Raw genomic sequence first — 13324 nt, 5'->3', positions numbered from 1 at the left:
GTAGAGACGGGGTTTCACCATGTTAGCCAGGATGGTCTCGAACTCCTGACCTCGTGATCCACCTGCCTCGGCCTCCCAAAGTGCTGGGATTACAGGCTTGAGCCACCGCGCCCGGCCAATTTTCTTGTATTTTAAGCAGACAGATATATTAATCATATCCCTGTAAAAAGCCAAAGCTTCAGGTGGGAGTGGGGTCCACCTCTTACTGTTAAACACCTATGAAAGGATCACAAGACTGTGGGTTGGTAAGTGTTCCTCTTAGAATATAAAGAGGAATTTTAAGCTAATCATGATGACTACAGAAACCAATCACTTCTCAAGCTCTTCTGGCAAGGAATTCCACAAGTGCAAGGGAAACTCGTGCACTTACGGGATTCCAAGAGGATACAAGAAAGAGAAGGAAAAAATCATGGTAATGAGATGATGAGAGAAAGACACAAACATTAGAGGTGATAGATCATGGAAGTGGAAATTAATGACCAGAGTGGCATTTGGGGTGGTGAGCAGGAACAGCACGACTACAATGGAATGCAACCTGAAGTGATTTGGCACTGAGCTGTGGAAATATTGGAAAAGCTCTACAGAAGAGTGGCAAACACTTCCACACATCAGAGCAGTTTGCTGAGGACAACAGGGCAATGCTTCGACCCCGTGCGGTGGGAAGGTGGCTCTATTTCACTGCCTCCTCGGCTTCCTGGGAGACCAGAAACCGAGGGGTTCAGTCTACCAAAAATGACACTAGCCATAGTAATCATATGACATCATGGAAAGATGGGCACATTCAGGGGTACTCTGTTTATTGAGGCAGAAGAATGTAAAGACATACTTTTAAAATATTGTCATTAAAACTATTCTTAAAAACACACTTTGGTGACCCAAGATTTTGTCTTCTCTTACTTAGATTTCACGTACATGAAATGAGGCTTAGTATACCTCTCATCACTCTTCAGTGATTAATACAGCTGACAATTTGAGACACAAACACATTTAACCTGAGATGATATTCTAAAAGGTTGCACTTTCCCCCTGTTTTTATAGATAAAATAATTTATATTTAGCATTTGAACATTAATATTTCTAAAAAGTTGGGCATTTCTATAGAGCCATCTAAAATCACACATCTAATGCTGATAATCAGATTTACTGCACTACAGCATCCCCTTAGAGATTTCCAGTAAATATTTCCAGTAAATAGACACTAGTAAGCCCAAAACATCTCATAGGCTTACAGAGGCTTATTGAGAGGGTCAAATGATTTTTTCCTACTGAATTAGTCTATGAAGTTCTGAAAATGGCTCTTTTCATTGGAGCATGGAAAACTAAATGAGTTATCACCAGTAAAATATTTCTCATATATGAAACATCAATCCACAGGTAACAAGTAAATCCACATGTTTCTTATATGAAACATCAATACACACACACACACACACACACACACACACACACACCCCATGAAGTGCAATGACACAGATGGCCTCAACTGGAAGGACGATCCTACCATGTTGAGTATCGTGAGCACGTAGGTCGTGATATTTTCATGGCCATGGTTTTGCATCATCTTTTTGTCGACCACCACCAAGGTCTCCACATTCAGTTCTTCATTTCTATGGGACCTCAGAAGAGAGCGCTTATGCCGTAAGCAAGACTTATACTCATCTGGCAAGATGAAGAGGTCTTCCTTGGGAGGCTGGGGCATGTCTATGGAGGGACATATGGAGGGCAAATGAAAGCACAAGTCACACACAAAATCAGAGCCATAACTCAACATAGAGAAATTTGGTCTCAAAAATGAACGCTTATGATAAAAACCACATAACCTTTAAAACCTTGTGATGCAGAAGCTTGTATTAAAGTAGCACCCTAAATTTAAGTAAAATTCATGTAGTCTAGGCGTCATGGAAATCGTGGCTGTATTTCCCTTTATATAATTTCATCCTAATTTAAAACAACAAGAAAGGGCACTCTGACTCTGACTCCTAGCATCTGGTAGCAAAAGGGTTCAAAAACTTTGAGCATAGGGATTTGTAGAACAGATTCCTCTGCAAAGACAAAGCAATGGAACAAATAATTACAAGAACACGAGCTGGCTGGCTTGCACTGTTTTCCTACTTGAAGACTTTTAATGACTTGACAATGTTTAAAGTTGATTTCAATGTCTGGACACATAACTAGCTTGTCTACACTGTTTCCAGTGGATTATAAAATGCTTGAGGCAGCTCCACTTCACTGAAGAGCTTAATTTCCTAGAAAGTACCATAAATATTTATGTAATTTGATTAGAAGACAAAGCATACACTTTTCTCTTGAAGTAATCCCTTTAAAAATATTTTTGGCATGTATAATCGTTAGGTTAACACTACATTGAAAACAATTAGGTTTAGTTAATGCCTCAGAAAATGTGGTTAAAATTGTTTCGTGTGAAAGTGGACTTCAAAAAGCCCAGATATTTAGGTGGCGTGCACACAAAATCTATGCAGACTGTATTCGAGGAGCATACTGTAAGCAGATGCTATTTTGTTTGACTAGTGCATCCAACACATTTTATTTTCCTTTGCTAACATACTTCCAAAACTAAATAAAGCTTTTGGAGAATAATAATGATACCAGCTAATGTTTATTGAGCACTCATCATTTGCCATTAATGTTTATGCAATGCCCACAGGTGTGAGCCCCACCCTAGGCGACGTCTCTGGGTAACTCGTGCAGTCTGTACCTTAGCCTGAGCACGGGGTTCTAAGAATGAGGTCGTGAAGGCAGAGGAGAGGAACATGACTTGCTCACACCCCTTCCTTCGAAAGGGTTGGAAATGGCTATCAGATTTGGACAGTGTGGTCCTAGAGCTCTTGTTCTTAATTACCACTGGTGGAAAAATGTCCTTAGGATGAAAACAACATGTTAGCACAGGACCCAGCAGCTGCAGGTCCTCAGTATTGGGGGCAGGGGTCAGAAACTCCGTGGGGTGGTGATCTCATGGGCCTTGGCTCTGAAAACCCCTCAGCAAAGGACTGCCCCTTACTATGGAGCTTGCAACATTGTCCCCAGAACACACAGGCCTCAGCTGCACACCCACCATCACCTGAAGGGCAGCCAGTCCACTAATCAGCCTGAGGTCCAACCTCACTATTGGTTTTCAGCAAATCAACCTGCCTCTGTTTGCCCTTTTCCACCGAAAAATGCCTGAGTGAACACAGAAAAGGCTCCCATTTTCGGAACAGGAGACTCTAACAGGAAAGAACCATTGTAAGCGTGAATTCTACCAAGACAGAAGAGCAGGACTGCCCTGAGTTCAAGGGAAAGTCCAAAAGCCTCAGGGACAACATGGAAATATCAATGCACAGATGGCACAGGGCCCTGACGATGTGCCCATGCACAGGTGACACAAGGCCTTGAGGTGCATCACGCGTAGGTGACACAGTGTCCTGGGGGGTGCATCTGTGCATTGGTGACATGGGGCCCTGGGGGTACAGTGCATTCACGCACAGGTGACACGAGGACCTGACCTGGGGGTGCATCCATGAACAGGTGACACAGGGCCCTGAAGATGCACGCACCAGTGGGAAGAACTGCTGTCAATTCTGTTGATTCTGCTCACTTTTCCGGGGACTGGGCTGGTCACATGGCCCCTGGCCACTCGAGGCCCAGGAGTGCAGTACCGTCACCAGCATAGCCCAGAGGGGACAGAAATATGTGGCAAACTGAACAGCAGGATATCAATCACCAATGTTCTCCACCTACAAGAGGCATTTCGTTGAGCTTTCTTTCTCTAGTTTTATTATGAAGACCATGGGAACTTTTTTAAACTTTTCAAATACAAACTGTATTATAGAGTTTAGTATCCTTTTTAAAATAACTGCCTTTCACTTACCACCACTATTACGATTCTGAAATGTCTCTCAAGGCAACATACACTACACACACACACACACATACACACACTCACATGCCTATGCACACATGCCCAGATGTGGACACCACTGAGGGTCATCTCTACCGCCTTGCACACACAGCTGTGCCTAAGCTGTGCCACCAGCCTGAGTGATGGTGACCACCTTAAGAGAGGAATGAAAGGATCACAGTCCTCTCACAATGGTCTGCATTGCTTGTTGTTTTCAAGGTCCACTGCAGCATCTGCTTAAGAGCCTGGTGTGTGGTCTGTCAAAGCGGTTAAGACGGCCCTGCTCTCTCTCCTGCTGAGATTCAGGTGTGTGGGCCACTTTATCTCCTTGGTATATGGAATGTGTCCTGCTCTGACCACACCCACACCATGAGCCCTGGCAGCAGAGTCCTGGCTCTGACCTTGTGGATGCCTCCAGCATGCATCTGGGTCCTGACCTGCCAGTCAAGGCAGCCTCGGGCAGCTGTTGCTGATATGCACACCCTTTTCAAACACTCACCCAACCTCAGGATTCCCAACTCTCTCAGCCTCCTGCTCACCTCCCTTCGTTCTCAGCATGGTTCTTCCTGCTACCTCCCCTACACCTGAGCCCACTAAGCTCATCTGGGTGTGACGTTTTCAAGTCATCTGAATGCAGCATATGACTTTTGGGGGTAGGAGGAAATGGGTTTGGAGGACGCAAAGGCACTGACGGCTTAACAAGCACTAATTCTGTTGTTGTAGGTGCCAAGAGATTTTTGTTCATTCACTCATTCAATGAGATTCACTAAGTACTTGCAACAGGTCTGCCTCTATTCAGGGTGCTGAGTAGAGCAGTCATAGAAACCAACCAAGCAGGAAACGATGGGCTGGGGGGAGCAGGGGCTGTCCAGAGGCTCCTGGGGAAGGTTCACCCAGTGATGTTTGAGGAGAGAGCTCAAGGAAGTGAGGCACATCCCACAAAGTACCCCACTTCGATTCCTGAATTTCTGAGAGGTTTCTACATAAAATGTAAATAACAAGTCATTTCCTAAATGGTCATGACAAAAAAGACTTTGATAAAACCTCGGTGATAAATTGTAGGTATATTATGTCACACTTAGTCTGCCCTTTTGATGTGGTAATGTATATAAGTAGGCATATAAATGAATTGCCTCAGCAGGAAAACTATGTGGACTTGAATAAATCGAAACCTCAAAAATATAGAAGGACTGAGTAGTGATGCCAGGGTTCTTTTGAAGATGTCTGGTAGATTCTTTACTTCTGCACACTGTGTCATTTAATCTGCCCAGGAAAGAGTTCTTAAAAAACATCATTTACCATTATCCATCCATCTGCTATGGAGAGACGTCCCGTGCTGAACTTACAGATAAGGGACTCTCTCTGGAATCATTGCTTCAGTTTAGCAACGACAGATCAATAGATTTCACCTCGTGGCAGACACGCTTTGAAGAAAATGTACAAGGTTCCATCAGCTTACATAAATGTCAGAATCACTAAATACACGCAAAGATTCGCCCTTACATACATTTCTTGCGTCTTCCACAGAAATGCTGTTTTTGTGGCAGTCCCAGGTGAAGGTCACTGCTGTGCAGGGGTTGATGCGCCAGTTCCCACGTCCTGGAGGTCACCAGGACCTCACTGGCCCCAGGAGCATGGGGCTCTGTGGATCTCTTATACAGTATGTGGGATGGGGAGCTGCCCTGGGCAGCGCTGCCGAGTTTCCACAAGAGGTGTGAAGGAAGTGGCTTTAGGAAGTAATCTGCCTCTTCTGTTCGTATCATGCCTGACTGGAAAAAATAAAAGGAAAGACAGAAAACACAATTAGACTTTCTGTTTCAAGCCAGGGCCGATTCTCCAGGCACCGCATTTGTTATTATTCTCTCGGAAGCATGCTCTTCCCTCCAGTGAGAGCGAACACTGGAAAGGTTCAGAGACCCCGGCTGAGAGTTAGCAATGGGAAAGGCCTCACACACAGCCTGAGCTCTCTGGCTCTGCAGCCCTGCAGAAAGGCCGGCGTGGAGCTGCTCCAGGACTGGACTCCAGGAATGAGAAAGGGACAGAGGGTGCACAGCATACCAAAGTCAGTTAATTTACACCAAAAGTAATGACGGTGCAAGAAAGAACACCTGCACACTTAAATATTAAATATTCATGTTGGTGAGGGGTCTCAGATAAAGCAACAAAAATTAGAATCCTAATAGGGTAATGTGCAAAACTCTGTTAAAGCAAATTTGAAAACAAAGCCAATGTTACACTTTCTAGAAAAGTGTAACTTAACAAAATTAATCCTGAGGAAAGCATAAAAAAATTTTCTTGGGGAATCTGGAAGGTTTTTCTAAGCAAGATATTAAAAGGAAATAGGAAAGCAGTGATTTTATAAAAATACTAAAAATGTCTGTAGAGCAAAAAGACTAAACGCAATGTTCAAAATCGTGGAGACAAAATCGACAGATTGCTTTTTTATCTTTTAGGGTGACAAATATTTTTAAGATCTTGGTAGCACGATTGTTGGTGAGCCTGAGGACAAACAGGCAATCTTGCATTCTGGGAAATGTAAACTGAGGCCCCACTTGGGGGGCAGCCCCAGGGCCAGCCCATATATCTGTGCACTACAGACATTAGGAGTTAAAGTGCACAGTTCAACTCCAGGGGTTAACTTTTGGGAATTCTCGCCAAATATTTCTTGTAAGAATTTCTTAAATGTCTGTGAACCAGGTGTGAATGTGTATGGCAGCATTGTTTATAATAGCAAAACAGCAAAAACAAAACTAAAAATAATAAAAGCAGGAAACAATTTAAATGGTTACCAGTAAATTCAGGATCAATTTTTAAAGTCCATTTATTTAATTGGAGGTTATATAACTACTAAAAATTGGAGTTATGTACTGATGATAATTATAATTAAACATGTTTTTTAGTTCCTGAAGCTGAGGCCCACGTTTTTTATATACTACCTATTGATTACTCATCAATAGGTAAGTTCTGTAAGGTATCAGTGTCCCCGTTTTATGGGTGAAGAAATAGAGATGTAGAATGATTCAGTAATGTTTTCAAGGTCAACTGGCTAGGAAATATAGTGTAAGAATTCGAATGAAATCAGAGTACATTCAGAACTTGTAAGTTTAAGGTTTATACTACGGGGTTTCCAAAAGGTATTAATCTGTTAAAAGTGTATAATAGAGTATATAGTGTGCTCTCAATTATGTTCATTTTAAAAGTTGTGTATCTACACTTAAAGAATTCTCTTGGATGACTGAAGATAAATTCAAGTCAAATTGGATGGTGGAACAACAACCATCTTGAGGGGAAAAGCCTCTTCAGGAGGAGAAAGTTGAGTAGGAGGGATGCAAAAGGAAAATTATACTTCATTTTTATAGCTCTGCATTACTCAAGTTCAAGTCTGTGCATTCCTTCTTTTAAAATAAAGTCAATGGCATTGCTGGATCATTGGATTATAAATGAATTTTTAAATTCCTAATAAATGTTATTATATATTGCTCTAATTTTATAATGCAATCAACTCCTATGGTACCCATCAGGGTACCATTTAGAGCTCTCAAACACTGAACTATTAGTATTACTATTGTGCCGATTTTTTCAGTGATTTTACAAATCTGGTGCTGCACACTGACTGAGACACTCACTAGGTATTCTCAGCTGCTGACCCACGGCTTCCAATGTCCATTCTAAATTTGTCTCTGATGTGGGAAGCTTGTGTCTGATTCTTACTTGGAGTTGTGGGGAGACTTCCCTTGCATTAATGTCCATGTAGTGAAGCCCTGTGTGGGGCTGGGCTGTCCTAGGTGAGTCTGGGCATTTGTACAGTGTGAACTGCAGGCACGGAGGAGCATTTCCTAGACCTTGAGAAAATGCCAAACACAACTCTCAAGGAAAATAGGGTTTGGGGTGGGAGACATAAAAGAAAGAGAAGAGCAGGTTTATCAAATATAGGGAGAGGAAGCATTGGCTGAAATGTTACCACTGGGGGTGAGGGGAGGCAAGACCAAGGTAAGCTTGGTAGACTATCAGTGAAGCCATCAGCACCACCATGGGAGGTAGATCTCCTGGGGCCCAAATACCACATAGCCATGGGAAAGTGAAATTCTTGGAATTTATGCCCAGGATTGAGGGAGGGGGCAGAGGCAGTCTTTCCTGCAGTGCTATTCATGAATGACTTTGGAACCTTCTTGGCCTTCTAGAACTTCGGGAACTAAACGAAGACACGACAACACTTTACCTTTTGCAGTTCTACCGGGGAATGCCAAGTGTGAAATAAATTAAATAATGGTTAGAGCCAATTAGGTTTCAACCTTTTTGCATTTTAACTAACTGAGAAGCGTAAGCAGTCATCGATGTGTTCAACCTTGTATAACGCTACCCAATTCGTTTCTCCATTACCTAAGGTAACCAGTTTAGGTATTAAATCAAAAAAGAAGAAAAATTCATGCATGGCTTAAAACAATAACAGCACTTTTTGATATGCAAACAATTGCTCACTTTTCAAACCACCCCTCAGAAGATGATTGGCTCTTTAAGAACCTAGAATAGACGTGATTCAGTATCCCCCGTGCAGGTTGCAGCAGACTGATAGAAGGCAATGGCCGGGTGAATTGGACACTGCAGAATTTATCATCCCATTCTCATACTTATTAGCTGTGTGACTTTGGATGATTTACTCAGCCTTTCTGTGCTGTTCTGTCATCTAGGATGCAGATATAAGAACAGCTACTTGTCACGAGTTTGTAAGACTTAACATTCTTAAAGTATATGATTTAGTGAACATTCAAACAAGATTTGCTGAATTAATAAAACGAAGGATGTAAAATATCATACTTTACCCTGATGATCTTTGCTCTCCTTCTGATAATTCAGAGAGCCCCTGAGGAATTTTTCACTCTGCAGTTGGAGATCCCTCTGAAGCCCTGAGTGTTGGTGCACCCAGCACCACAATCATCTCAAACACAATTTTGTTTCTGACTTGCTGCTTTGCTTTTTACACTCTTTCTGGCTTCCTGGCCTACACACTTGTGATCTAAGACAGCTGTTTCCTATTCAGAACGATCTCCTCCTTTCCCCTAGGCTCAAGGCTACATTCTGGGTGGCCCAGGCTAAGAGGACCAGATCCCCAGGCAAAGGTGTCCGACTGCAGTTGGCAGATTTTTGAATTTTCCTTAACAAAGTCGTTAAGCATTATACTTATTTCATTAATAATTTAGTCTGAGTCACAATATTCAGTATTTAAATAGTCTCCAATTTCATTAAATACATAGAGCATAGTAACTGATAAGACTGATATTTTGATATCCCTTGATAAACAACAGATAAAAATACAAAAAAAGTTACTTCATTAGCTTGTTGCATTATTAGTTTGCAAGCTATTCTAAAAGATAAGGTAAATTGCAGAAGATTAATGTTTTCTTCTTATCAGAATGAAGAATATTTGTTTGGAAACTCAAAATGTCTAGGGGAACCTGCCTGTAGCTCACAGTAACCACTGGAATGTCAGGCGGGTGGATTATTAACCAGGCTTCAGAAAAGGCCAAGTCCTTCAGGCTTTGCAGAGGACAGGCTTTGTTCTCACAGGGCCTGCCTCTCTCATGATCAATTCTGGAAATCATTTTACATTAGAAAACTCACCAAACACTTATGTTGCCTTCATAAGAAATGAACGAATATGTGCTGTGTTACTGCTGGGAAAAGCTAGTTCTGAGCAATGTAAGTAAAGAAAATATTGAAGCTTGGCAGTAGGATGTTTACTGTAGGCTATTTGTTGTCATCCATAATTAAAAGTTGGTAGATTTGTATTAATTGTGATTTGTTGAGATTCATAGAAACTGCTCATTAAAGTTTTCATGAATCAAAAAAAAAAAAAAAATAGAAATTAAGAAGAAGTGAATAAATGCCCAATCACTGAGGTTATCTCTACTGCAGTGAGAGAGACTCCCAGTGAACCAGTTCTAAGCGTGTCTCAGGTGACACCCTGTGCCCTATTCATGAGAGCTACCTATCAATAAACACAGTAAAGAAGAGAAAGAGGCATTATGAGAAAGAGTCATTTTCATTTTCAAGTGATTTCATTTTTACTCTCCTCCATCTTTTCTCCTGAAGTGTCATTTGTTTTGGGAATATTCTATGCATTCTAGGTCTTCTTAGTGATATTTCAGAAACGTTAGACAGTTTCAACTTTTGTCAAACTTTAATCCAAGTGAAGCTTTGCTTTTCATTTTCTTCCAATCTCAGAACCAAATAGGAACCTACACCGAAAGCCGCAGTGCGTCTTGTTGTGTGATTATATGTGATATCTTGAAAACAAAAATTTGGCTAAAATTTTCTAAGAAGTTTAAATAAACCAAAAAGCTTCCTTTTTCTCCAAGAAATTTTGTATGTTTCTTTTTGCTCCTCTCTCCACTGCACCTGACTTAGGCACTGGGCTCACTCAACCTTTCTGTCTTCAAGGACAATGGGGCTGATACGCCGGTCACAAGAATCACACATCGTCCTAAACCCAAAGAAGTCCAGGCTTCATAATTTCAGTCATTTGCTCAGCTGTAAACTTGGTCCCTGGTCACTTTCCAGTTGCTTATATATAGACTCAAACTACTAACGTTTTGACACTGGACACTCTGACAAAGTTTCTGGTTAAAGCTGAATCTTGTCAGTGATGAGTTATTCCCATCATCCTAATCCATCAGAGAGGCCTCAGTCCTTGGTTTCTTACAAAGCCCAGTTCCTCCTACAGTGACATCAGCACACATTTGTAAAACATGAATATCTGTTGTTTGTGCATGAGGAGGAGAGGGGGTAAGGGTGAGGCAGGGCTGGATGAAGGAGAAGCAGGACTGGGAAGGAGTCATGTGGAAGTTGACTGGATAAAGGCATAGATGGAATTGTTGAGTTCTACCTGGATCTTGTGGCCTGGCTAAACTGGACCAGTGTAATAACCATCCCAGCAGCAGAAGTGTGACTTGGGTGAAGTGCCAACTGTCTACATGCCCCACAAATACTGTCTCAGATGGCCAACCTGCCTCCCATCCATGGTTTCTGCACAGCTGGGCACACCTGAATCATCAGCCAATCAGATTTTGATGAATTCTATGGCAGCAAGAAGGCTAGAGAAAGCAGACTATAATTTAATAGTATAATTTAAGAATGCACTATCATTATCCTTGGTTATTCCAAATTATCACGGACTGTGGATTTACTCAAAACCATTCCTGTATCTATATGGCCCTTGTTCACTAGGAGAAGCAGTGATTTTTTTCGTATGTTAAAATCTCATCACTGAAGCCTCAAGGGTACAACACTGAGAACATTCACATTTCTGGCCTTGTTCTTAGAGCATGAAGAGCTCTCATATTTTTAGTATTTAATACTCATATAATTCACCTGGACATTAATTAAATTTACCAAGATTTCTTGCCAAACTCTACAAGCTAATCTTCATAGTGATATAACTTTTGATTAGAGCTTAGATGAAAATGATATTTGTGACTTCCTCCATCCCTGGCTGAAGAAGGAATCTGGAGTGAAAGGTGATCCTCTGTTAGGGGTAAATACTTTTTACCCATGTCTTAGGGTTTTCTAAGAAGGGAAGGACACAGGCGCACAGGACTTCTCAAACCCAACGTGCAAGAAGGAAACTTTTCAGTGGGAGAGAGGACGTTCTCAGCATTGTCCTTGCCTGTGGTGTCAAGGGGAGGGTCAGGTGGAGGCAGCCAGCTGTGAGTGAGGAATAGCACAAGCCTGCTGAGAAGCCAATATTAAGAAGGCAGAGCCAGATGGCCAAACAGAAGCTTCCACCAAACCTAGAATAATATATGCAGAGAAAATATCCCTAAAACGTGAAGGAGAAATAAAGACTTCTAAACAAACAAAAGCTGAGGTATTTAATCAACACCAGACCTGTCATCCAAGAAATGATAAAGAGATTTCTTCAATATGAAAGAAAAGGACATTAGTGAGCAATAGAGAAATCATGTGAAGGTAGAAAACTCACTAGAAATAGTAAATACACAGAAAAACACAGGATTTTATAATACCGTAATTACGTTTGTAAGTCAGTTATATCTTGAGTAGAAAGACTACAGCATCATCAAAATAATAACTATAGCATCAAAAATAATAACTACAGCAACTTTTTGAGACATGATACAGTAAGATACAAGTAAAAGCAACAAAAAGTTAAATGCAGGAGGACAGAGTTAAAGCACAGAATTTTTATTAGTTTTCTCTTTGCTTGTTTCTTAGTTTGTTTATGCAATCCTGATAAGCAGTCATCAGTTAAAAGTAATGAGTTATCCTGTAATCCCAGCACTTTGGGAGGCTGAGGTAGGCGGATCATGAGGTCAGGAGATCGAGACCATCCTGGCTAACATGGTGAAATCCCATCTCTACTAAAAATACAAAAAATTAGCTGGGTGTGGTGGCGGGCACCTGTAGTCTCAGTTACTCAGGAGGCTGAGGCAGGAGAATGGCGTGAACCCAGGAGGCAGAGCTTGCAGTGAGCCAAGATCACGCCACTGCACTCCAGCCTGGGGGACAGAGTGAGACCCCATCTCAAAAAAAAAAAAAAAAGTAATGAGTTATTAAGATATTATTTGCAATCTCATAGTAACCTGAAATAATAAAAAAAAGATACACAAACAGTAAAAAGCAAGAAATTAAAACATACCACAGAGAAAATAACTTTCACTAAAAGGAAGACAAGAAGGAAAGAAATAAAAAGCCACAAAAAAACCCATAAAACAAATGACAAAATAGCAGGAGTAAGTCCTTACTTATCAATAACAAAATTGAATGTAAATAGACTAAACTCTTCAGTCAAAAGACATAGAGTGGCTGAATGGATTAAGAGAAAAAAACAAGACCCAATGACCTGTTGCCTACAAGTAATTTCACCTATAGGCATACATAGACTAAAAATAAAGTAATAGAAAAAGATATTCCATGCAGATGGGAAGGAAAAGGGCTGGAGTCCTAAACTTATATAAGACAAAATAGATTTCAAGACCAAAACTACAAAAAGAGACAATGAAGGTCATTATATGTTGATAAGAGGGTCAGTTCAGCAAGAGGATATAACAATTGTAAATATATATGCACTCAATATCGCAGCATCCAGATATAAAAAGCAAATTGTTATTAGAGCTAACAGATAAATAGATCCCAATGAAAAAACAGCTGGAGATTTCAACGCCCATTATCAAGACAGAAAATCACCAAGGACACATTAGAATTAATCTGCATTATAGACTAAATGAACCTAACGATATTTACATAACATTTTATCCAATAGTTGCAGAATACACATTTTTCTCCTCAGCACATGAATAATTCTCAAGAATAGACCATATGTTAGGCCACAAAAAGATCTTAAAAAATTTTAAAAACCCTGAACTTCTATCAAGTATTTTCTCTAACCACAATGAAATAAAACTAGAAATC

At 40.9% G+C, this 13324-nt stretch overlaps 1 protein-coding gene across 3 annotated transcripts in view; it reads right to left on the bottom strand.

Moving 5' to 3' along the window:
• The window catches only part of ADAMTS16 (ADAM metallopeptidase with thrombospondin type 1 motif 16), a 180502-nt gene that overhangs the window by 130750 nt on the left and 36428 nt on the right, over nucleotides 1-13324 (bottom strand). For all 3 annotated transcript variants that reach the window (XR_012414501.1, XM_005556567.5, XM_045393523.3), the window contains exons 4-5: nucleotides 5406-5667; nucleotides 1502-1701 (exon numbers count right to left, since the gene is read on the bottom strand). Coding sequence is in view for 2 of the 3 variants with exons in the window: in XM_005556567.5 (XP_005556624.3) it covers nucleotides 1502-1701; nucleotides 5406-5667 (462 nt within the window). In the remaining variant the exon portion in view is untranslated. The remainder of the gene's footprint in view (nucleotides 1-1501; nucleotides 1702-5405; nucleotides 5668-13324) is intronic.

The sequence above is a fragment of the Macaca fascicularis genome, chromosome 6 (assembly GCF_037993035.2).
Source record: "Macaca fascicularis isolate 582-1 chromosome 6, T2T-MFA8v1.1".
Classification (NCBI taxonomy): domain Eukaryota; kingdom Metazoa; phylum Chordata; class Mammalia; order Primates; family Cercopithecidae; genus Macaca; species Macaca fascicularis.
Note: the sequence above shows the minus strand (reverse complement) of the source record. Positions and strands in the feature narration are given on the sequence as shown.